Source organism: Epinephelus lanceolatus, chromosome 23, assembly GCF_041903045.1.
Source record: "Epinephelus lanceolatus isolate andai-2023 chromosome 23, ASM4190304v1, whole genome shotgun sequence".
NCBI lineage: Eukaryota > Metazoa > Chordata > Actinopteri > Perciformes > Serranidae > Epinephelus > Epinephelus lanceolatus.
The window spans coordinates 33008737-33035251 of record NC_135756.1 but is presented as its reverse complement, the minus strand read 5'-3'; the positions used below and the strand labels follow the sequence as shown (position 1 = coordinate 33035251).

General features: G+C 39.3%; 1 protein-coding gene across 1 annotated transcript; it reads left to right on the top strand.

The window, feature by feature from the left end:
- The first annotated feature begins 366 nt into the window (after nucleotides 1–366).
- On the top strand, nucleotides 367–26515 carry dera (deoxyribose-phosphate aldolase (putative)). The gene is made up of 9 exons (XM_033615276.2): nucleotides 367–525; nucleotides 2960–3057; nucleotides 3278–3425; nucleotides 6472–6567; nucleotides 6701–6835; nucleotides 9457–9585; nucleotides 19344–19456; nucleotides 25914–26063; nucleotides 26209–26515. The coding sequence occupies exons 1-9, from the start codon at nucleotides 495–497 to the stop codon at nucleotides 26263–26265; spliced, it is 957 nt and encodes a 318-aa protein (XP_033471167.1). The 5' UTR covers nucleotides 367–494; the 3' UTR covers nucleotides 26266–26515.

Genomic DNA, 26515 nt, shown 5'->3' with positions numbered 1-26515 from the left:
TGAGAGTTCTTTGAAAATATATTCTAAAGGCTGCATTCCCTCATAAGGGCCTATTCTCCACCCAACACCTTCCTGGAGGTCCCACACTCTCGATGAGCCCCTCCACATCACAGATCCCAGTGCAATCACACTGCCTGCACGGTCTATATTTATGGCCCTGTGTCTGGCACAGTAAGGTAAAGCAGTTCCTACCAGTATAGTCTTATTTATACTATTTATGTATAGTCTTATTCAAAGGCTACTTATGTTTTTTCTTTTTTTTTTTTTTTTTAGAAATGAGAATGACTGAATACAACACAAGGTATCCCGGAAGTAGTAAACTCGAGCATTTTTTTTTGATTGTGTTTTATTGCGGAGGGATTCCCCTTCCTGTACACGCCAAAGGTCTTCGCTGTAGACAGGAAGTGGAGTACTGACAGGTCACTTCGGCTAAAGCTGGCTTCTGCTGTCTCTTTCAATATCTGCACTTGAATAAATATTAGCTGTCCATCGACATGTCGGACAGAAACCCGGGGATGGAGCTCGGTGAGTAGAGGCTGAAAGCTAAATCTAGCCCCGCTAAATTGTAGCGTTAACGTTAGTTAGCTGTAATAATGTCAGGTACTTATGAACACACATGTGCTCGTCTACTTTTTACAGTGTCTAACTTTTCATTTTACTAGCATTATTTAACGTTAAATTGATAATTCATAAAATAAATAAAACCTTGCCCTGCTTTGTAGAAATGTACCGTTTTATCAAAATCAGAGCAGTCAAGAAAATTAGCTTCAGCTTTAGCTCCTGGCAGCTTAATAAGTAACACTGTGGAGGTAAGTGACCTGCTGAACATGGAAATGTTACTGTGTAACTCACTGTAACAAACATATTGTAACACACGTAAGTTACTGTAACAAAGACACGTCGTCAGTAGAAAGTGGAAGTTACAAATCATTTATATCGATTTCACTTGTTAAGTTCTCTTTTTCCTTCTATAACATACATTGAGACAACATAAACTGCTGTTCAGTATTGTGTGATATGGCTGCTGTGACTACAGTGCTGCCAGTAGCGTTGTAATTAAGAACTCCTGACAGCCTAGCTCTTCCTGCTCAGCTGACCAAAAACCCTCCTGTACTTCAGTCCGGCTTGTCTTTACGCTTATTTAACTTCAAAATCCTGTTTGCCTTTGAGTAACCCAGAGTCACATGAGAAATTCAACGTAATTCGTGTTTGTGTGTCCACCAGAGAGATATGTCTGGATCATTATTAGGGACTGTTCTGTACTTATTAGAGGAGGGGTTGGCAGAGGTGTGACTTTTGTTTTCTTCTTTTCTTAACAATTTTTTTCCTTGAGCCTTCCTGGGTGACTGGCAGAAAATGCATATATTTTAAAAACTTACCCTTCCTTGTTCGAAAAATAAAAGTTGAAGATGAAATCCTGGAGTCAAAAAATAGCCTTGGTTTTTCATTCTTAGTTAGTACAAGTGGTTTATTTTTGACAAAACTTTAAATAAGATATGTTGATTATAGTGATTTTGATGAACTATCACTATTTTAAACTCAGATTTAGTTTTTTTCCGATGGATGCGTTTGCCCCATATAATGGCTATTAGGGATGAGTATCGTTAAGATTTTATTGATACTGCTACTCCCGTCGATACTCCTTATCAATATGGCACTTTATTGATACTCTTATCGGTTCTTTTACATTACTAAATAATTGCCTTTTAGAAAATATATAATTCAACAGCTAGGAGCTTAGATTAAAAGCATTTGCCCAGTTTTAATCTACGTAGCAAACTAAGCTAAACTGTTAGACTCCATACAGACAGCTCTTTTTAGCTTATTTGTAATAATTCACTATTAGCCAACCTAATGTGCTGTCCTTGTGTGAGACATAATGTTAGTGTCGGTGGGTGAGAGACTACTGGCAGAGCATATTAAATTATCTATGTCTACATGTTTAAATGTTTATGCTTGCTGAATATGTGTATTGATAAAGTATTGCTTTTTACTCACAAAGGTTTAACAGCACTTGCAGTAACAAGCATAGTTGTCATTAACCCGAATACATTTTTGAGTTATCTTCACTTTGTCTCCATCAAGGCCTCTCTTCTGTTCACTGACTTTACTCCTGTCCTGTGTGTGTGTGTGTGTCTGTGTGTGTGTCTGTGTGTGTGTTCATGTGTGTCTGTGTGTGTTTTTGTGTGTGTATGTGGAGAAGGTCAGCCCCCGCAGAGAGAACAGGTGAGAGGCTGCAGGATGATAATGAATTAAACCAAAATGTTTAAAAGTATTGATAAAAGAACCGATTACGTCAGAGCTTATCAAAACTACGAACTTTGATAATTTAGCCCTGGGGCTCATTTAATACCAGGTTTTGGTACCCGTCCCTACTGGGCTAAGATAAATGTTGTAATTTTGGCGATTTTAAAAGAAAACATGCCTTACAAATCTGCCTGCTGGTTGGTTTCTTTAAAAATCGGCTTTTAAAGTTGTATGCCACTCCCCTAAGCCACAATAAAAAAAATATAAGACCCTTCCTAGTGCTTAAAAAATTATGTAACATTCCTTCCCCTTTCTGCAGCACCCACTCCCCACTCATAAATAATGAACAGTCCCTTAGATTAGCTTAGCACAGACTGGAAGCAAAACTGAACTCAAGTTCCAACTGCTCCTAAACTCTTTCATTTACATGTCAAGCGTTGTATATTTGTACTAGGTTAGGCCAAACACACTGTGGGTGTGTCTGTATCAGATGCACCAAAGTAAAAATAATAAAATTTTCTCATTGCACTACATTTTCCATAATGTTGGACAGCTGTTTTAAAAGGGTGCTTACTATAAAGTAGTTTAGTAATTGTAATGAGTCAGTGGAAAGTTCTAGAGCGTCATAAATGTGAAAAAAAGGGCAAAAATAGTTTAATGTAAAACAGTGACTCATTTTATTTCTTCTACGTTCCCTGTTCATGGACGTCAGACCTTGAGCGGATATCAAAAGTGAGGGTGAATACACAGGCCATCCTGAAGAGAGCTCAGCACATCCAAGGACTGAAGACCCCCAAGAAGCAGTGGCAGGTAATAAACTCTTTCCCTCATGGATAGAGACAAAATCTCTAATGCTTTATCATTTGATATTGTCTCACCATGTATGTTATTTAAGCACCCAACTCTACAGATAGTTGAAGAAAACCAATGTCACACAACTGTCCATAATGAGATTGAGCTCTGAAGATGCAGACAGTGTAAAAGTATTTTCTGTGATGTTTGGTGCCATGTCTGTGTGTTTGTCCTGCAGGCTGCCTGGCTGCTGAAGGCTGTCACATGTATCGACCTGACAACTCTTGCTGGAGATGATACACCGTCCAATGTCCATCGGCTGTGTCTGAAAGCCATCCAGCCGGTCCGTTACGACCTGCTCAAAGAGATGGATATGCACAACAAAGGTCTGCTGCGAGACACACCACATATAGACCAGGGTTCACTCTACTCTAAGGCTGATGATTGGCTGCGATGTTCAGAATTCTTAAATTTATCGGAAGTCTGTCTGTTGTCACCACTCTCAGGAAGTAAACCTAAAAACAATATGTTTTTACCTACATTGTAAGCTTATTGAGAAAAAGACTGTATGAATTTAACAAGCAGAAACTGGATATTTCCTGTAAAAAGGGAAGTGTTTTTGAAAAGACACAATGCATGTAACAAGCGTAAATGTGATACACTGTCCCTGAACGTCCAAAACTGCCACAGGAGGTTACCTGGCATGTCATATCGTATAGGTCTACTGACAAAGCAGCCATCAACATTAGATACGGAGACAGAGACAGCCTGAGCCTTCTGTTCGTGTTCTATGTTCACTAGCGTAGTTAAAGCGTGAGACGACTGTAGGAGACAACAAATATCTGTAAATAATAGCGGAATGGAATGACTCGCTAATGTAGTGAAAAGAATTCCCTGTCCACGTCATGGTGTATTTAATGGCCTCACAGACCACCACTGTCTACAACGATGCCTCAGTTTAAAGGTGCAATATTATGACCTCCTCCCCTGCGCCTCGTTTGTTGTTGTGTGAAACTTTGACTCCACCTTCTCATGCCATCTACTGGCTGTATCTATGCTGTCATTAATAACGCATGGAATTATGAGGGCAGTGACGTTTACTTCAATTGAAACTGACATATCTATTTACATATGTAAAGAAAGTATAAATGTGACCTAAGACTGAGCCTGGACGCGGGCAGGAGATGTGACAAGTTTTTCAAACACTTGATCACTGACATTGCAGACATTTCATACACCAGACTGCCAATGCAGACCTGCCAATGCTTATTTAACCTGTTGGGGGCCCTATTCCATTAACTTCACTAATAAACCAGATAATTATACAGTTACACAGAAAGATTTTGTATTACGTCAAAACTTCAGTCCATACTCTTACTTCTCCCTCTCAATTCAATTTCAAATTTCAATTCAAGGTGCTTTATTGGCATGAGTGTAACAAAGCTGATATTGCCAAAGCGTCAAGTAATAATAACATTAAAAACAAAAAGGTACAGTTGATATGGATGCACTAAATCAAAGGTCCTAATGTGCACTAGGCTTATTGGAGTATTACACGAACCAGCACCAGGAAAGGCAGGCTGCCATACATGCAAAGATGGTGAAAGAGCAAGGATTTTTTCTTTTAAATAATGTTGAAAACTTCTCTTTGCGCTATTTAATTTAATATATGTTTAAAGGCATTAGGGTTGCACCAGTATGAGATTTTCATGATACGATAACCATCTCAGAAAATATCCTGGTTTTACGATATCACGGTATTACAGAATCTATAGTATTATCAGTCAGAATGACCCTTAAAGGAATGAAAACAGAAGGGTTTCATGTTGGTTGAACAAATGTTTTATTACTGTGATTGAAACTTGAAACTGTTTTGTTAATGGAAGTATGTGTAAAAAGTCTCCCCTTTGAAAATAACTAAAGTAAACAGGAGTTGTAACAGCCAGTTGCAGTTCTTTTGAATATGGTAGATAAGCCAATGTACATGGTATAATTGTCAACTTGTCAACTATATCACGGTATCCCTTAAAATCAGTATATCTCTGGAAATTTTTGTTATTTGCAATTTCAACACTAAGATTTTCATTTTTACTGCAAATGTAGTTTAACTATAATCAGTTATCGGTCTCCTTTATTACTAATAATCCAGGGTGTCCGCAGGGTCTTAAAAAGTATTAAAAGTTGATAAATAAAACGTCGGAAAATTAAGGCCCTTAAAATGTATTAAAAAGTCTTAATCGTGATTTTATGAAGTATTAAATTTTCTTGGCATTCAAGCTTTGAAAAAAAGTATCCATGAATGTATAATTTATTTTCCTCCTCGCGACTATGTCAAACAACGATGTGTAGCTAGGCACACTTGGACTGCCACTCAGGGCCGTGCGCGTACCTGTGCGTCATCACGCAACGGCACACGTCCAGGCGCCAAACAGAGGAGCAAAAGACAATAAAAAATCTTTCTCAACTTATCTGAGTTTTGTTGTATGTTTGTGCTCCATAGATTTAATTGCAAACTACAACTGTTTAGTAAGTTAAAGATGCGTTGCTGCTAACGACAGCTTGAAGTGGCGATGAGGTCTTAAGGTTTTTTTGGAAGGTCTTAAAAAAGTCTTAAAAAGGTATTGAAATTAACCTCAGGATTCCTGCATATGCCCTGTAATTGGAACTGGCTCTGAAAACCATATCAGCTGATCCTTATTTCACTACAAACATACTGTTTATTATTGATTAATCATCTAATTGTTGTTGTTGTTTTTTTTTTTTTGTTTTTTTTTTTTTGATTAATCAGTAAATATTTTGGTGTGGGAGATACTCAGATGCTGATCCCACTTTCCTCCAAAATGCCACATTTTATTCCACCATCAGTTCAAAACCTAATTCATATCTATTCAAATATATTTGGTTTACTAGAATTTTAAACAAAGGAAAGCATAAAAATAGTTTAGAAATTAAACTAACAATTGATCAATTATCAAAAAGATTGCCATGTAATCTTCTGATAAACTGACGGACTGTTTCAGCTGTACATAAAACACAAAGGCATAATACAGGTTTATTTGAGTCTTATTTTTACAGCCTTGTCCAACCACTTCTATCAGTAATAATAACACTGGACTCACCGTGTTAAAAGCTCTGGGAATGTGGTGACATCACTAAAGTGAAGGCAGGCAGCTCAGGAAACACGAGCCTTTAGACGATCAGTTACCTGTCAGATGATCACACATGTTGTGGTTTTTCATGGTTAATCAAACTTATTTAGATGTGACAATGAAGATTAACAGTAAACTTTGACCTTCAGCAGCTCTGGAGTCTGATCAGCATGTTTGACTGTATGTTTAGACTTAATTCAACCTGCAGAGGGCGACACAGACCAGTTTATCACCTTGTTTCCTCTTCACTGCTTTGCTTCCTGTATTGTGTTGTGTGCGTCAGGAGTGACAACAGCAGCAGTGTGCGTGTATCCATCTCGTGTGGCCGATGCCGTCAAAACACTAAAAGCAGCCAACTCCAGCCTTCCTGTTGCTTCAGGTGAGTCACCTGAAACTGAGTTACCCTGAGAGTAACTGTTTGACATGAATGGTGAGCTCAGTACTGTATGACTGTGTGTGTGGAGTGTACCTGTAGAGAAAGAACAAGACTTGTATTGTCCCTCTTTTTCCAGTGGCCACTGGTTTCCCAGCAGGCCAGACACCATTGGAGACCCGCCTGCAGGAAGTCCGCTTGGCAGTGGCTGATGGTGCCACTGAGATCGACATCGTTATCAACAGGACACTTGCCCTCACAGGAAAGTGGGAAGGTACGCTGTGATTCCATGGTGAGAAAGGTCCACAATGAAGGTCCTCTCGAATCCATCTGTTTTAAATTCAAAACTTACTTTTGATTTATTTCCGTCTGTGCTTTGCTGTTGGAATTTCTGTCTTTTCATATGAATGGTCCATCATTACAGAGGACAGTGAAAACTGACAAATTCATTTTTGTTCAAGGTCCATTCACTGCTTTTCTTGTGGCTTCTAATTGTATCACACAGTCCTCATCAGCAGATGGCGTTGCCCAGTTGTCATGGAACTGTGGATGTTCAAACTATTGACTTTTTGTACATGGTGGATAAAAGTTTAAAGTTTAGCTTGACTGTGTCTATTCATGCTTGACCTTATAAATGGTAGTTAACAAAGCGATATACACTCGACAGGGTTGGCACAAGGTTCTTGTAGTGCTTGAAATAATTGAATTAGGAGGAAAAAAAATGAAGTACTGAAATACTTTGGAAGTCGCCCCATTTTTTAACAAAGTGCTTAAAAAGTCCTAGAAATTCAAAGAAGAAGACAACATACTTTGTCAATCCCTGAGGGAAAATTCAATTTTTTTACTCTGTTTTTAATTATGTTACATACACAGAGGCCCAAAACAAACACATGCACCAACAGGACCTATGCACATGTATTAAATGGAGAGATGTCAGAGTGAGGAAGCTGCACATGGGCAGCTACCCAGAGCAGGTGGGGGCTCAGTACCTTGCTCAAAGGCAGGAGCATGGACTGACACCTCTCCACCAGTCCACAGTCTATACTTGGTCCGCACAGGGACTTGAACTGGCGACCCCCCGGTTCCCAAGCCAAGTCTCTATGGGCTGAGGTACTGCTATGTTTTAGGGTTGTCTGTTGTCCATCGGTCCCATTCTGGTGAATGCGATATCTCATGAACCCCTTGAGGTAATTTATTCAAATTTGGCACAAACATCCACTTGGTAGCAACAATGAACTGATTTTGATTTTGGTGGTCAAAGGTCAAGGTCACTGTGACCTTGCCTCAACCTTATTCTCATGACCATGATATCTCAAGAACACCTTGAGGAAGTTTCTTAAACTTTGGCAAGAAAGTTCACTTGGACTCAACAATGAATTGTTGAGAGGTTGGTGGTCGAGGGTCAAGGTCACTGTGACCTTGTCTGTCTAATTCTTGTAAACACAATATCTCATGAACACCTTGAGGGAAGTTCTTCAAATTTAGCACAAACATCCACCTGTACTCAGTGATGAAATGATAACATTTTTATGGTCAAGGTCACTGTGACCTTGCCTCAGCCACATTCTCGTGAGTGTGATACTTCAAGAACACCTTAAGGGCATTTCTTCAAATTTGGCATAAATGTTTACTTGGACTTAACAATAAACTGATTAGAATTTTATTGTCAAAGGTCAAGGCCAGTGTGACCTTACAAAACATGTTTTTGGCCGTAATTTAAGAATACATACAGTTGTTATAACAAAATCTCACACAAATGTCTAATAGGGTAAAACAATGAAGTGATGACATTTTATATCCAACAGGCCAAAGGTCAGATTCACTGTGACAACATTATGTCCTGCATAAAACGCTTTTCTGGCCAATATTTAATGTCATATCTCAGGAACAGAAGGGGAGACATTTGGTCAGATACTGAATTGGTGACATGAATCTTGGGTGCCCACCTTGAAACTGTGCTGATTGTGTAGGTCTTCTGTGCTGTCGGGGGGAAGATGTGTGTGAAGCATCCATGTTTTCACAGACATGGATATAAACTGTAGAGAAATTTGACTGGTGCGCAGAGGCATACAACGGCCGGGCAGTAATTCAGTCTTTTATTTTTTATTCTTATGCACGGTAACAAGTTGACAATTGTCAGGTAGGCGTGACGGGGTCTCTCCCTGTCTTCCTGTCACGTGCAGGCAGTCAGATTGTGATTTAAAAAAAATAGTGTGACAAGCAACTCTTCACTCAAAATATGAGCATTGATCACGTTATTTATTTCTGTTTGATAAAAATTCTATTTGAAAATTAATTAATTGTTTTGAGTAAAGTCCTTGAAAATGACAAAATAATGCTTGAAAAAAGGACTTGAAAGTCCTTACATTAGTCCTTAGAGTTTTCGATCACACCATATGGTCTTCATCAGCAGATGAAATAAACACAAGATAGTGGTGGACCTTAAGTAGAGATCCTGTTGGCAGCTGCCGTTTCCAAGGTCAAGAGAATTGTCAAGATCAGACTGTGAAAAGGTTTGAGCTGTAAAAGTGAATCGTTTTCTCCCAGATAGCTTCAAACATAAAAACATGAAAACAATTTCTCTCACTTAAAAGAAAAAATATATTTTTTTAAGTTTTGTGATTTTTAACCAAATATGTAGTGCAGTGTACAGTGTATTGTGTAGCTCTAGGTGAAATTATAGAATAAAAACTAATCTCCACTTTACTTTTTTTTTGTATTTCTCAACTGATCACAACTAAAAAAATTTTTTGTATTCTGTGTATTGAAACACTTGACAATCATTTTAGGAATTATAGCAGGTTTAGTCCTGTGTTTTGACTTTTGCTGATGGGGTAACCTTTTGTTGATGTGGATAAAGCATGTTTAGTAAGTGTTTCCTCTCTCCCCCTACAGCCATGTATGATGAGATCCGTCAGTTTCGGGAGGCCTGCGGAGACGCCCACATGAAGACCATCCTGGCTATTGGAGAGCTAGGCACCTTCACCAACGTCTACAAGGCCAGCCTGGTGGCCATGATGGCTGGTAAGTCAGCACCCTGTTCTGACAGCTTTCAGTGTCTGTCATTGTGACAGTGTGTCTCTTGAAAGAAAATGTTCAGTTAAAGAAACATTTGGCATTCTTCAGTGAATGTTAAGTCAAGACTTTGGGAAATAGGCTCATCCTCTCTTACAAGAGTAAGATGTCTGTGTGAAATACAGATTATTTGTTGGTGCGCTGTGTAGAGATATTTTGATGCAACAATAAATATTTATAGAAAAAATAGTAATAATTATAGCTGCTGCGCAGCGATGGGTCGGGTCCGGGCATTTTTAGGCAATTCTGAGCAACCTCTGGAACCTAAGACGGTCATCTACCACTCTGAGCTAATTGGCAAGTAGCAACTCAACAGTGGCGTCACAAATTGAGTAAGCCATTCACTGTTGTGTAGGAAAGCAGCCATCCGTGCATGGAACAGCAGATTTCAAACCACTGTAAAAAATTCAGTTATTAAGACAAAAATCTCAAAATACACATATTACATCTAGACAGCATGGAGATGTTGGTAATTTGTTTGTAACAATGATTGATTTGCTCCATAAGTGAAAAATTTAAATTGCCATTTTTACATTGACTCCAATTGTTCACATTAGAGCAAAATTCGAAATGCTGTCAAAAATTCAGTTTTTGAGATAAAATTCTGAAATTTGCCACACATCATCTACCATGACTTTAGAATTTTGTCATTTTTTTCATGAACATTGAAGATTTATTTAGCAAGAATGTGCATGTATATGTTTAAAGTACCGTTTACAGTCAAACATTTTGATGCACTGTAGGCTCAATTTCTGATAAATCAAAAATCTGAGACACACAGTTTTTGTAGGACAGTCTGAAGATGCTCTGTAGCAAGTTTGGTGTCAATTGAGCAAAAATTTTGGGAGGAGATAGGTTTAAGAAGTTTTACAGTTTTTGAAAAAAACAGAGTGATGAACTTCATAATTTTTAATAGGTTTAAGTGTACAAAAGTTTCTTCAGTATTGGGGCTACAGTTTGATGAAAGTTGTGAAGTTGTAGCACGTATGGTTGATTTGTTATGAATTTTCAAAGTTTTGGACTTTAGACGCTTGCTGTAGCGCCACCATCAGGACTATTGGCTTGAGTTTACAGCTGAGGATATCTGGCATGAGACTGGACCTTTGTGCAAAGTTTGGTGAGTTTTCACCCATGGGAAGTCTGATTTCCTCGGAAGAAGAAAGAAGAAGAATACCTAGGATTACAATAGTGTCCTGGCAGCTTAGCTGCCCAGACCCTAATAACAAGGCCAGTCACACATTGGTCTGGTGTGTGTGGCTGTGAGCCATCTCATGGTGACATGCTGCAGATGTGCGAGTGGCACCTGAATGTGTGTGTTAACTGTAGAATGAGGGAGTGAGGAGAGCAGAGAGAGGCTGGAGAACACCTGCTGTGACTGTACCTCTGGGTAACAGCAGGGTGTCTGCAAGTCCTGACAAGTCCCAACAGTTCTGAATTTATCTTACGTAAGTTCAAGTCTTTAAATGAAACCAATAATGCCAAATGTTCTCTGATAGGTCGGTTGGAAATACTTTACTGGGTCCTATTGCTGAGTGGTCTGCTGGAAAACCTCTAGTTTCACGGCAGTAAACTGGCAGTAAAGACCTATACCACTGCAGCAGTAGCTCCTGTCATACAAATGTAAATAACAGAACACATCTTCTGCTGCCTTTATGAAATATATTTGTATATGTGTATAATCTTAACAAATTTCATATTCAGGCTTGTTATATATATGTGCACAAAATAAGAATTTAAAAGCTATTTATGCCTACCATAGACTAGAAGACTCACATTGAAAGACGATGTGAGTTTTTAGTCACACACTACAAGATTCTGCAAAGACTATTACACCAAAACTCACTTTAAGAAATATGACATATTAACAATACAACACAAGACTCTACAAATACAAGATAAAAGGCGTCATATGTTGACAGTATTTTTTTCCAATACAGCATCAATATAATCCATAAACGTAAAATGTATTTGTGGAAAAACTTGACATTTTGGATTTTGTAGCCTCAACTCACTACCTGCCTCCGTTGGTTAGCGGCGCTATTGTAGTAGGAGGAGAATGTGGGAATGGGAGGCAAACAGTTTCAAAGATTAAGACTTCTCTAGGGCTGGGTTAAAATAATCAATTTATCAGATTCAAATCAATCTGCATTTGAATGACCCGATAGCAATTCATAAAATCAGAGACCGATCTTTTAATATATGCTCTTTCCCACAGATGTGTGAAGCTTTAACCTTGTTAATCTTGCTGGAAGTAAACGGGCCACAGTGCTAAATTATCAATGACCGTACTGTTGAGAAGCTGTGACTTTACTGGTTCTTTTACCTGAAAGTGTTAGCTTACTGTTTTTATGTTTGGGTGTAATTCATTATCATGCTGCATCAGCCTCTCCTGCTGTCTGTGCATCAGGGCTGCTGTGTCCACATTTATGCACACACACAGACACACAATTACCGAGTAGAGATGCCGCGTTGGAGACAGAGGTGAAGATAACGTGAGGTGATGACAGCTAAGCTTGTTACTGTGAGTGCAATAAAACCTCCATAAGAAAAGGTCAATACTTATCAATACACCTGATTAGCAACATGTAAACATGTAGAAAAGTGATATTGTAATTTGCTCTGTTCACAGTCTCTCATCCACTACCACTAATATGTTATAAACAAGACACACAGCGCTATAAACACACAGCGCTTTCCAGCTAATAGCAAATTGTTATTAACAAGCTAAAACAACAACACCTGGTTATGTCAGTTTGCCATGTGTCTTAAAATTTAGCAGCCGTAATTTTACCAGCAGGCAGTGAATTTCCTCAGCAGCAGAGGGAGGAGCAGAGAGGACAGGGGGACTGATATTGACTGATGTCTGTGTTCTTAATTCTTTCTAATTTTCACTCAGTATTGTGATGTCGGGAATATGATTTATTTTAGACATTTTGGATTTGTTTCCAGTGAGGTATTGCGTTTGTATTGTGACTTTGCTGTTTTAATATAACTGTTATAAATCCTGTTATGAATTTATTATTTTTTTTAAATAATGCCTTGTAAAATTTACAGTATTAGTTGTCTGAGAATTCTCTTTCAAGGTTTAGCAGAAATTGATGTTGTAACGTAAATATCCCAATCAAATCATTATCAAATTGAATCGAAAATTGAATCAAACTGGGACCTTGTGAATCGAAATTGATAGGGCTGTAGTCAACCAAAAAAAATTTTTTGTCGACTGAAGTCATACATACTCTTCAACTAAGCAATTAGTTGTGAGCATTTTTACTTCTGCGGTGGTGTGTCTGTGTCACTCTGCAGTTACACCTCCAAAACACTAGTTGGCGGTGGAGGACTCTGTTAAGTGCTTTAAGTTTAGTTGATTCAAAACACACATTAAACATGGCTTAATAGAGACCATTTCAAACACAAGTACGCAAATTGGCTTCACTATAAATCGCAGCATTGGCAGACACAGAAACACTACAACATGCTAACGTTATTAGCACAAGTCTATGGCATTTTATATTGTATAAACTAGCCTGGTGGCTAGTGATCTTTTCCTCTTCTCATATAAAACCAGGGACAACAGCAACATTTTACAAAGGTAACGGCACATAATTTGGCTCCATTACAATTCACAAGATTCACCGACATAACAACTGTCACACTAAACACGTTTTCCAAACAAATACAACATGCTAACGTTATTAGCAAAAGGCTGTGGCATTTTACGTTGTATAACAGGGTACCCGCGAATCCTTGAAAAGTCTTAAAAAGTCTTAAATTCACGTATATAAAAGTAAGGCCTGAAAATGTCTTAAATTCATTAGAAATGTCTTAAATTGGTCTTAAATTCATTACTCAAAGGTCTTAAAATTGTTGCAGAAGGAATATTTAATCTGACTTTCTTTCTTTTCTTTTTTTTTATTCTCGCGGCACTTTTCTGTGAGTGTCTATGCGCCGTCCAGTAACGGCGCGCGCTGGCGTTAGCACATACACAATGAATGGGTTCGTCGGCGGAGGTTTGCGCTTTGGGCGCTCCGTGTGAAAAGGGCTTAACGGCGCGCTCTGGCCACCTGGCACTCAATATGCTGCTGTAGTGGTTTGTTTTCCAGACATGTGAGTATCTTTGAGCAGTGAAAGTTATTATTTATGACTTTTTACTTGTCGACAGTGATTTGTTTTCCACAGAGCTCTACGTGTGAGCATTTTATTCGCATTTGCGACTAAAAATAGTTTTGTGCCAGCAAAATAAATCATTCAGCACGCTGTGTGAGTACAGATTTCAACCAGCAGCAGAAACGAAAGGCGAATCCTGCTGGTTGTGGGTTGAACGGGGGTCACAGACAGGAATACGGTGGTCAAATAGCCTACGGCGGCTCTGCGGCGCAAAATAACAACTTACCGGCGGCGACAGAGAAATCCGATCCCAGGTCCAGTAGCCTAATTTCCTCTTTTGTTGGCGTCATGACTGCCGTTCACATTTCTCTCTGTGGCAGGTAACGGTCCACAAACCTCACCGCACTTTAGGGACTGTTCTTAACTTATGAAGGGACTGTACTTTACTTGTCAGGGGAGGAGGGTGGCTGGTTGATTTTTATTTTATTTATTTATTTTATTTCAATCCCCCCATGTTAATTACATATTGATGCTGTTTTTCTATGAATAAGTCAATAAGTAATTTATTCCACTGAAATATCGTTGATGTATTATAGAAAAGTGATTTATCTTTTTATAAATGACAAAAGGCACATCTGCCTCATTTTTGCTGTGGTATCACAACTGTGATACTTTCACTGGTATCGTACCGTGGGTCCCAATTTTGGTACCGTGACAACACTAGATGTCACAACCATTCCATTCGGAGTTGCGCAGTGAGGGGGCTCTGGTGCCGCTTAAAAAAGTGTTCCCCCACTTCTAATTTTACAAATTAAGCACTGGTTATAGTACAGCGGGATCCCCCAACCATCAACCATATTTACAGTTTTTTGGGTCTTAAATTCCATTCAAGGTGGCATTAAAAGGTCTTAAAAAGTTTTAAATTTAACTTACTGAAACCTGCAGATACCCTGTATAAATTAGCCTAACGACGAGCGGAGATTTGCTTTACTCATATGAAGCCAGGATAAATCACACACAAGACTTAAAATGCTATTTTAGTGGAGGCTTTACTGTCTTCACAATTTATTGTTTCTTCTCTGTGAAATACAAGTAAATACAAGCTTAATTTCCACTGAGGGAAAAGGTGTCAGTATACAGAAGCAGATAGGAGGTCTGCGTCACCGTGACGCTGCACGTTAGGGGGGGCGAGTTCAACGTTGTGTAAACAAAGGGGGTGTTTTGAAAACACCCCCATTTTTACAGGTAACTTAGGCTGTCCCTCCCACCGCAGGAAATTATAGATTAGAGCTATTGATGTAGCACTTTTCTCCTTATGAAAGTAACACAGCGATGATTCGACCAATGAGAATTTGGTCGGATGAGAGCGTATTGACCAAATAATCGTCCAGTCGACTACAGCCATAGAAATTTAATCGATTCAGGAAATCAGTGGTGATACCCAGCCCTATATTCGCAGTAAAATAAGTGCTGGTTGGTGGAATCAGAAAAACAGACTCTTGTTTCCTCCACAGCTCCACCAGTTTCTCCTTCTTTTCCACAGTCTGAGACAACTGAGACCCTGGAGTCCCCTCCATGTTTACTGTCTACCTGGTTTGCTGCTTCCTGTTTGGTGCTGGAGAGAGCTCACCAACTGGTTGTTTGCAATGTTCACATCACTGAACTTCAGTGTTTGCGTGAGCCAAGACTAAAAACATAGGCTAATATTAAACATGTTTGATTTTGTTGGATTGTCAAAATCAGAAAAAGACTGACTTAAGACAGCTCAGGCTTTATGACCACCTTACACTAAACGGATGAGCTTGCAACAACTAAGATAAAACTCTCATGATTTTAGTGCAACATTGAAAATTTGTCAGGGTATTTGGTTGAAGGCCGGCATTAGTGAATGAGATGCTACACATCAGACATTATCCAGTCATCTGTGTTCTGTGTACAGGCTCACGTTTTAATCATACCATATGTGTGTAAATGCAACCTGAAGTGTAATTTTACACTTTAAGTTTCTTCTCTTTTACTTGTGTAACTACAGTGATTGTGAATTGGGTTCTGATTGCTGCCAAAACACGGGCAACCTACACTCAAAGCTGTGCCTGAACGCATCCTGAGTAGACACAGACGGAGGATGTAAGCTGCAGCTGCTGCTCACCCTACGCCTCCTTTGTAGACACAGTGTAAAACTGTACAGTTCTTGTTCTCAGCTGATGGTGCTCCTCAATCAGCAGCTGGAGGGAAATGTTAGTTTGTCTTCAGGCTGATGGATCCCTGAGGTGAACTGAAATAGCACAAATAAACTTGTGCTAAACTGTAATGAGGTTCATGACATCAGTCAGTGGCTGGGATGGCTCATAGAGCGACAACCCTCACAGCTCACTATTTTCAAATAACTCCACCTTTTCAGTCTTGTTACCGTTGGCTCTGAGCATTGAACTGTATCACACCACTGCGAATAAAGATGCTGCAGTCTTGAAGAAGCCACTCTGCATGTGTTTCAGCTGTAAAAGGGTAACTTTGGTATTTTTCAACCTGGACCCCATTTTCCCGTGTTTTTGTGTCTACATGACTGATGCAGACAACAGTTTTTGAAATTGTAGCTGGCAGCTGTGAAACAGTCTGCAGTGTAACCTGAGTGACAGTGTGTGACAAAGTGACGTTTGTTCCCAGCTTACAGTGAATAAATCATCACATTTGAAGGCTCCACAGTTTAACAATAGTGTGAGCAGACGAATTGTGTGTTTTTGTATCTGCACGGCTTTAGACCATGACTATTTAGTCATATTTTGTGACCATGGAGCACCAGTGCAACTTGCCAATACTATTAATATATGAACTGGAGAGCCATTAGTTTGTTTCCAGCTCACAGTAAAGAAACCCTCACGTTTAAAGACACAGCAACAATTTAACTTTGTGCTATCTGCTCACAGCTAACTGTTGACCCAGAGGCTTCAAGTTCTCAGCGAAAACATCAGCACTTGTATGTGATGCAGGTGCTTCAAAATAAAAGCACCAGTGGTTCCGCTTTGATTTATTTAATTGTGGCAATACTTCAACTTTATTATAACAGTACTTGATTTAACTTTGTTATAACACTACTTTATTTAGCTTAAGTATGTTAGTAGCTTCTTTATGTAACTTTATTAAAACAGTATTTTATTTAACTTAATTGTAACTGTAGTTCATTTTTTTGTATTTTAGTAGTTCACAGTAGTTTAGAGAAGATTTCAGAATATCGAGATATATATCCTTTATCGCGATATAGCCTAAAAATATTGTGATATTATTTTAAACCATATTGCCCAGCCCTACCAACAGGGTTAGAATTATTATGAGTGTCTGACAACTTTATGGAAAGGATCCTTACAGAGATAGACCTTTTTGTTAAAGCGTAAGATGCTTTTTGTTTAACTAGAAACAGCCCGCAAATTGCTATCGCCAAACCCACCAGACTCCATTAAAATAAACAGTCAGTCCAACATCATAAAACACCCTTCATTCACAGTCGGCATAAACAAAGTAAGACTCACAAGACTCACACTCATCATTCTAGTGTTCCAGTGATTACAACTCTGGTTAGTTAAATTAAACCTTTAATTCACCCAATTAAATCTGAAAATTCGCAGCGGTGCCTGGACAGCGTGACGTGTGTGGTTGTGCTGCTGCCGTGGTCCTGCCAGATGCCTCCTGCTGCTACTGACATCATTAGTCATTAGTCATACTTCTACTGTTATTATACACATATGACTATTGTCACACATGTATACTGCCAGATATTAATACATACTTTCAACATATTGTACCACAGTAGCCAGAACTATAACTACAATATTATTACTTTCAATAATGTTGTTGTAATGCGGATTACTGTTAATTTATTATGCTGATCTGTTCGGTACGACATCTATTGCACGTCTGTCCGTCCTGGAAGAGGGATCCCTCCTCAGTTGCTCTTCCTGAGGTTTCTACCGGTTTTTTTCCCCGGTAAAGGGTTTTTTTTGGGGAGTTTTTCCTTATCCGCTGCGAGGGTCATAAGGACAGAGGGATGTTGTATGCTGTAAAGCCCTGTGAGGCAAATTGTGATTTGTGATATTGGGCTTTATAAATAAAATTGATTGATTGATTGAATTGAAAATAGACTGGCTCCATACATGCTAGAATTACTGTTTATTTAAATGGAGTCTGGTGTGGTTGGCAAAAGCAATTTCAGGGCTGTTTCTGCCTTAACAAAAAGGATCTTAGTTTTTATCAAAAAGGTCTATCACTGTAGGGATCCTTTCCATTATGTTACATTATATGACACTTACAATAACAATCTGAGCTTGTCAGTTGCAGAAACCACACTTTTACAGCCCATTATAGCCTTTTTAGCGTCTTGCTCAATACTGGAGCAATTTCAAAAATTGTTGTTCCCATTCTTCTCTCAGACACAAAAACATGGGAAAATACAGTCCACGCTGAAAGTTGAAACTTAAGTTACTGAAAGTCTTTTTTTTTTTTTTCATTTCATGTGATGACATGATTTTTATGTGGCACTAAAGAGGTTTTAAAAAGTTGAAGGCCTGGTGTAATTCCTGTGGTCATCCGGCTTGTGGCACTGTTGCTTAGCTTTTTCTTTTGCCTTTTGAAAAGGCGAACCTGATGAGTGGAGCTCTCCATCTCTCTAATACCCACACACACACACACACACACACACACACAATATGCTTAACTAGCCATCACATAATAAGCCGATTACAGAACCAAATTGTCAGGGGCTCTGATAGAGATCATTATTAAAATGCATTGCTTTTGTCGCCACACTCGCTCCTTAATCTCCCCTTGTTCCTATGAATTGCGTATGAGATTCCTGAAATTGAATGATAATTTCACCTATTAATCTCTGATGCAGGCTATTTTACTCTGCTGTTCCCCGCTAGTATCCCCCTGCCCACACAAATGAATAGAGCTTCATTACCGCCACCCGCATTTAATAACCGTTATCCATTATCTGGTAATTAAGACTCCCCATAACGAATCTTAAGGATTATGCCAGTTTGAGGAAGAGGGGAGAGAGGCTGAAAGAAAGACCTGACTGGAAAAATACATAGAACATGTCTTTAATGAACTGGAAAATGTTCATCTTGTTCTGTTCAGTAATGAACCGTCATTATACACCAGGGAGGCAGAAGGGATGATTTTTTTTTTCTTTCCTGCAGCCCGCAGTTTGTGGGTAATCTATTAAAGAGTGTCATTTCATCTTCTATTTTTATCAGGAAAGCTGATAAAACATAATTGGCTGTGAAGGAAGGGAAGGAAAAATGAAGGCTTTTATTGATGAGTGTGCAGCTGCCCTCTGTTAACCATCATCAGCAGCATATGTTCTTGTCTGGCCAGGCCAGACTGTCAGAGTAATGCCCTGTCCATCCTCTCTGTGCACCCTCACACCTACACTATGTTGCTTCACTACTTTAGCAGCTCATCTTATGTTGAATCTTCCTGCACAGGGCTGAATGTGGAGCAGCTGAATAGAAACACACTGGTAGATAAATGATGACAGTATCTGCTGGACCGTGCTCCATGCTCCACTCTGTGTTGAAGACTACATGTCACCTGTTTATACCCGACAGGTTCGGACTTCATCAAGACATCCACAGGAAAAGAGTCTGTCAACGCCACTTACCCTGTTGCCATAGTGATGGTGAGGGCCATCCGTGACTACTACTTGTGTACAGGCCACAAGGTACAGTATCTACTTTTGCTTTGCTGTTGGTTTAAATATTTTCTTGTGAAGTTATGCTGTAGATCAGCTGCATGGAGGTCGTCCTCTTTACAAGCAGAATTTTCTTATTTATCAGTGCCACAATTAGCCAAATGATTTTAAAGGGCAGGAACTTGTAAAAAAGATTCACCAATGTCTGTGGAGATCAACACTATGGGCTCTAGTTTCCCCGCGCAGCGCAGGGTCGCGCAGGGTGGCGAACCCCGCGCAGAGCTAGTTTCGAGCAGCGCAACCCGAGGCGCACTCAGTTTGGTAGTTTGGCAGACCGAGGTGCGCTGAGATGGGTGTGGCGGCGCAGCAGGGGGAGGTGTCGACAGATCCAGCTTGGCGCAGTGACAGTTTCGTGCCAAAAGGCTTCGCCGAAGGTGCGCTAAAAGCTCGCCAGCTGAAACCAGGTCTGCTGTCACATCTGATGTCAGATCAAAGGGGATTGGCACCGTATGGCACATTCGGCACGCGTAATGGAAACCCAACCTGATTTAATTAACACAGCTGCAAACTAATGAGTTCACATCCCCCTCAGCCAACCACAAACAGCCACAGCATCAGATAGGGAGTATATATTCAGCATCTGTCATCTTAGAAAAGTCAAAAGAAAAGAAACAAGAGTGACTGTGAGAGCGCGCGCACGAGAGAAACGCAACATTGATTTACAGTTGTGGTGACCTCCTCCCAGGCTACCTTTGCGTCATCAGCCCGTGGAGGTCTGCTCACAGTTCCGCATTTGATTGGTGTGATGTGTGTAAAACCCACTCCACGCCTTCTCTCCTCCCTCTTTCCGACTTGCGCAGGTAGGAGGGACGGAGGTGGGAAAGAGGAGTAGCTGCGCCAGGCGCACGGTGTGCCAAACTTGCAAAATCCGCCTGGCCACACCCAGTTGGCGAAGCGCAGGTGCACTTTGCCCCTGCCTTGCCCGGTCTGCGAAACTAGAGCCCTATAAGTCTGCACAAACCTGAAAACAAGCGTATACACTGTTGTCTACACATTTCACATACTGTAGGGCCTCGTGCAGGAAGCAATATTTAGGGTTGGGTACTATTAACATTTGAAACATTTCTGGTACCTGTGGTTGGGTACTGGTATCCAAGGGTGATGGAGTAGACTAAAATGCAGTTCTACCCCTCTGCTTTTTTCTAATCATACACAGAGCTAATCTTCTATCAGTTTTGTTTTTGTGCTCATTTAGAAGTTATACAATTTCTAAAATAATGTAGTAAAGAGAACAGACCAGAAGCCAAAACTATCACAGCGGATTGGTGCTGTTGGCGGCCTCTGAGCTCTGTGGCTGGGCTCCAGGCTTCAGGATGCTCACTCAGATACACTCTCAGGTCCCGAATTTGGGTATCGTTAAGATTTTAACGATACTACTACACTTACCGATACTGCTTATGAATCCGGTGCTTTAACCATACTCTTACCAGTTCTTTTGGGGGTTTTTTTGAGAGAAGAACTTAAACAGTTAACAATGCTTTCCATATGTAAGCACAGTGTATAAATTAACATTCTTCTGAATTGAATTTCAGTTTTCAATTTTATTTATAAAGCCCGATATCACAAATCACAATTTGCCTCAGAGGGCTTCACAACATACGACATCCCTCTGTCCTATAAGCCTGTAAGAAAAAAACTCCCCCCAAAAAAACCTTTTTAAAGGGCCAGTGTGTAATATTTGGAATGGTTTATTGTCAATCTGAATCTGAATCTGAATATTCTACCCATTAATATGTTTATACAAGTGTATAATCGCTATAAAATAAAATTCGTTAGGTTTTAGTAGCCTTATAATTATGCTTTTATACATACATATATATAGCAAGGGCCTTGCTTTAGAGAGGTCGCCATCTTGCACCGCCATGTATGTAAGGCAGCCCGAGCGGACAATCCAGCCAGCCAGAGAACGCCTTTCGCGTGTATAAATGAACCAACGAAGACAGCGGAAGGAAGGAAGAAGGAGGAGGAAACAGCAGAGAGTGTTAGTAGTTCGTCGATAGAGAGTAGTGAAAAGTTTTTTTAGTTATAAAGTTTGCGAATGGACCACACTTACCACGCAACAGGAGAGAATGAACCCGAACTGTCATCTGCGAGGAAAAGAAGACACAACTTCACTCCTTGTGATGCACTCTCTGCAGCACTTTTCCTCCTGATGATATATCTCCCCAACGATGGCAGCAGTAGCACCGAATCCCATTCTGTGCATTCAGCCTCTCTTCTCGCCCGCTCAGCATCAAACACATGGAGTTCCTCATCTGTATGCTCCGGCTCAAACAGGTATGGCTCTGGGTCTGCGTCCGCTACAAGAAACTCTTCAAAATCGCGTTCAAAGTTGTCCATTGCAGCTACTATAATCCGGAGACATGGCTAGGCTAAATAAACAGCTGAGCTCTGTTTACCGGCTACGCTGTCAGTCAGTGTGTGGGCTGGAGCTTGGTGAAGCAGAGAGGGGAGGGGGGTCCCCACTCGGTATGTTAAATGAGTATGTGTGTATTGAGTGTGTCTGTTACGCTAGAAGAGTCAGAGTTTGGGACGGAGTCTTTTACCCCCTGGAGTGTTACCAGAGTTTCTGGAGTGTTCAAATAAACTGGCCTTTTTCCCGAACGCTACTCTGGTCTCCTGCGCGTGAGGGATTCATTACAATATCGTAACATGGCTTAGATTTCTAAATAAACATTCACCTCGTCGCTAGATAGACCTACTCCTGAAAAACTTGTGCGCAAGGCTTTTTGTCCCTACGAGGCCACCGTCATTTACGGGAGGGGTGAGTGAGTGAGCCCTGCAATCTAGAATTTGACCACTGATGTCACTGTTTTCAACCCATTTTACACACTGGCCCTTTAAGGGAAACAATGGTAGAAACCTCAGAAACCTGAATAAAGTACTGTTATAGACTGTTACATACCTCAGGTGGACTACGATTTGCTGAACTTGTGGCAACAAGCAGTGTCGGCATCAACAAATTTTGCTCTCTCTGCCCTTGTCACTAAGAGAAGGGCCTGTGTGTGTGTGTGTGTGTGTGTGTGTGTGTGTGTCTGTGTGTCACAGAGTGGCAGAGCTGGCCCCACCCCTCACACATGCAGCAGGCTCCGACACAGAGAGCTCTCCTCTGCATTAAATAGCAAAATAAATCAGTGACGAACGTCTTAATCTTATTGCAAATTAGAAATGGAGTTATGAGATAAAAAAAATATACAAGATAATGTTTATGTAACCTAAATAAATATGTCTTTTGAATTTTTCCAATCCCAATAGCAGAACCATTGACATAGGAGCTTACTAATACTACGGTCTTTAATGATTTGGCCCTGGGGCCCGTTTAACATCAGGTTTTGTTCAGTACCCAGCCCTAGTGATGTACGAACGCATTTTCCTTATTTTTGTCTGTATCCACTATTGGTTCTTATTTTGATTTCTGGGATTCACCAATGTTTTCTTATTTTCTCTCTTTTCTCAGGTAAGAGAACATTTTATGAGTGGCCAAGAACACTCTCACCAAGATAAGAGAAATAATAACTAAATTATTATTATGACAGTCACCTAATTGTTTGTCCACCAGGAGGAAACACAGTTTAATGTTTGAGGAACATTAACAAAATGAATAAATATCATATAATCAATTTTAGATTATTATATGTTTTAGCTAAATTATAATGATTTGTGAGCTAGAGAAATATCACTATATAAAAGCATTGATCCCAATTACTGTGCATCCCTCTGCTGACTAGAGCTGAAATGTAACTAAGTACATTTACTCACGACTGTACTGCAGTACAATTTAAGGAACTTTTACTTGAGTATTTTATCTCATGCCACTTTCTACTTCTGGTCCATTAGTCTTCAATGGGAATATTGTACTTTTTACTCCACTACAATTATTTGATAACTTAAATCACTGGTTACTTCATATATTAAGATTTTTACACAAAGCATACACAAACACACAAGCTGAACTGATTAGTTGTTTGATTAGAAAAACTATTGGCAACTGTTTTTGCTGTTTTTTTCATGCAAAAACATTTCATGGACAAGAACTTGAGCTTTTTGTTTTAAGTATTTTATTATAGTTACTTTACATTTTTCTGCATTGAGTACTTTTACTTTTAATACTTCAATACATTTTCCTGATTGTATTGATACTTTACTTAGGTAACATTTTCAGTGCGGTGCTTTTAATAGCAATATAGTATTTTTACAGTGGCATATTCATACTTGTACTTAAGGGAGGTATGTGAATACTTCCTCCAGTACTTCTGCTGAGGTATACACAGTCAGTCAGTCAGTCAGTCAGTCAATCAAATTTATTTATAAATCCCAATATCACAAATCACAATTTGCCTCAGGGCTTTACAGCATATGACATCCCTCTGTTGTTTGGAATCTCACAGCGGATAAGGAAAAACTCCCCCCAAAAAAACCCTTTAAAGGGGAAAACAGGATCACAAATGCAATGCCACTGCTGGATTTTCGATTTTTCCAGTAACAGCAATATTTACACTCCAATGAAAAGCAAGTTTATTTAACAGTACATCGATTTCACTACTGCTGAACATCTTCTTACAGCCTTTTTGGAGACATCTCTCCAATTCTTGGCCATGTGCACACGGCACAACACCTGCCCATATAATGTTCAGAAGGCGTTATCTATGCTAATAGGTTACTTATGATGAAGTGGGATACATCATTAAGTACACCTGGGTAAGAACAGATTTGGATTCAAGAATGTTTAATGTAGCTGGAGTTAAGTTCTCTCATTTTTCTCTCAACAGAAAATTAAAAGATAATATAAAAGAAATATAAGAGTATGTTGCTGCATGAGGCCCAATGATCTGTAAATATGTAAAAGTGTTTTCCACAGTTAGCTTTTACTGGATGGAGGCTGTGAATTGGACAATGTTCTACATTATATAGCCACATACATCCTAATAAAAAGTGTTCGTCTTGTTTTTTTATATTTATTTATGTGTTTTCTATTTCATTATTACAATAAGTGACAACAAACACAAGAGCGACTCCCCTCTGCTCCCCACACTGCAGACAGTGGCACGCTGCTCCACACATTTATCATGACAGGAGGTGGATGAAAGGAGTTTTTTGTTGGCAGACACAGAAAGAGTCAACACTAGTTTTTCCTTTATTAAAGAGGAGAATCTGAAATCTGTTGATAGTGTAGACCAGCAGCCAAATGCAAAGACACATCAGGATGACTGTCACACATTAGACAATGAGGCCTTTTAGTAGCCTGTCGTGTTTCTGTCATGTGCATTTTATTTTAGTATATAATGTTTATCATAGCAACTCAAGATAATTCTTGCCCAACATGGACATGCTCTTATTAAACCTGATTTAAGCACAAATGTCAATCATCACCAATTTTCTCTGAAATTGATTTAATGATCCTGTAATCTGTGCACATGGTTAGACAGTTAACTGTTTGATCACACCGGTAGTGTAAAACACAGCCAGGCCAGCTGAACACATGCTGTAAAGCATCCATGGAGGTGTACCTTACCATGTTATATAAAAAAGATTACCTTATTTCTTTTTTGCTTGCACATCATTTATACATTTGGCAAAAACTTGACTTGTGCATACATATACATATGAAGATTTTTTTAGGCCTACTGCGTAGGCTATTATGATACTAAACTACTAAAGAGACTACTGTTACAATGACGCTAAATAAAGAACTGTTATCATGAAGTGTAATAAAACACTGCTATTATACAGCACTGTTACAATCAAATTTCTAAATAAAATTAACGTATTGATGAAATAAGTGAAATAAGTTAAATAACAGGCTGTTATAATAAAGTTAAATAACATACAGTTATAATAAAGTTACATAACGTATGGTTACATTAAAGTTAAATAACCTGCTGATATAATAAAGTTAAATAACATACTGTTATTACAAAGTTAGAAAACATTGTTACAATGAATAAATAATGCATTGTTACATTAAAGTTGAATAACGTACTGTTATAAAGCTAAATAACATACTTTCATAATAAAGTTAAATAATGTACTGTATAATTAAGTCAAATAAGGTGCTTGTGTAATAAAGTTAAATAACGTACTGTCAGTAAAGTTAAAAAACATACTTCTATAATAAGGTTAAATAAGGTACCATAGTAAAGTTAAACAAACTACTGTTATAATAAAGTTAAATAAAGAACTACATGATAAAATTAAACAATGCACTTTTATAATAAAGTTAAGTATTGTAATAATGAAATAAATCAAATAACAACTACTGGTGCTTTTATTCTGAAGCACCCGGCTCATCTCGGCCGATAATGTTGATGTTTTTGAAGTGAACTTGAAGCCTCTGGTCAACAGTTAGCTGTTAGGAGTTAGCAGCAACTTAAACCATGCTTTCAGTGAGGTGTGTGTCCTGTTGATAGAGGTGTATGTGTTCCCTTAGGTGGGCTTTAAGCCAGCAGGGGGCATCCGGACGGCTCAGGAGTCTCTGGTGTGGCTCACTCTGATCAAAGAGGAACTGGGCAACGACTGGCTCTGCCCGCTCCTGTTCCGCCTGGGAGCCAGCAGCCTGTTGGCTGACATCGAGAGGCAGGTGGGGACTCAACACACACACTCTCTCTCTCTCTCTCACACACACACACACACACACACACACACACACACACACACACACACATTTTTTTTTTTACTTTTCTACATGTAAGTGAGAGTTTTTTCTTTTGTTGTCATTTGTACAGATCTACCATCATGTGACTGGACAGTATGCAGCCTATCATGAGCTGCCTCTGGCCTGAAGCTGTGGACTTCCTGTTTTAATGATCTATCAGAAACTCACCACAAGAGCCTTTCAGTGCTCATCCAGGCAGCACTTACCTCTTCTATTAGCCATACTCAACGTTCAGTGCTTTGACTGAAGACTGGGACCAATGAGTTTTACTGTACTTGTACTCTAATGTGCTCATACACACTGTGTACCTATGAAGAAACAGGTGAATAAACCTTGTCACAGTATTTTGTAACAGACATTAAAAACTGCATATCGTG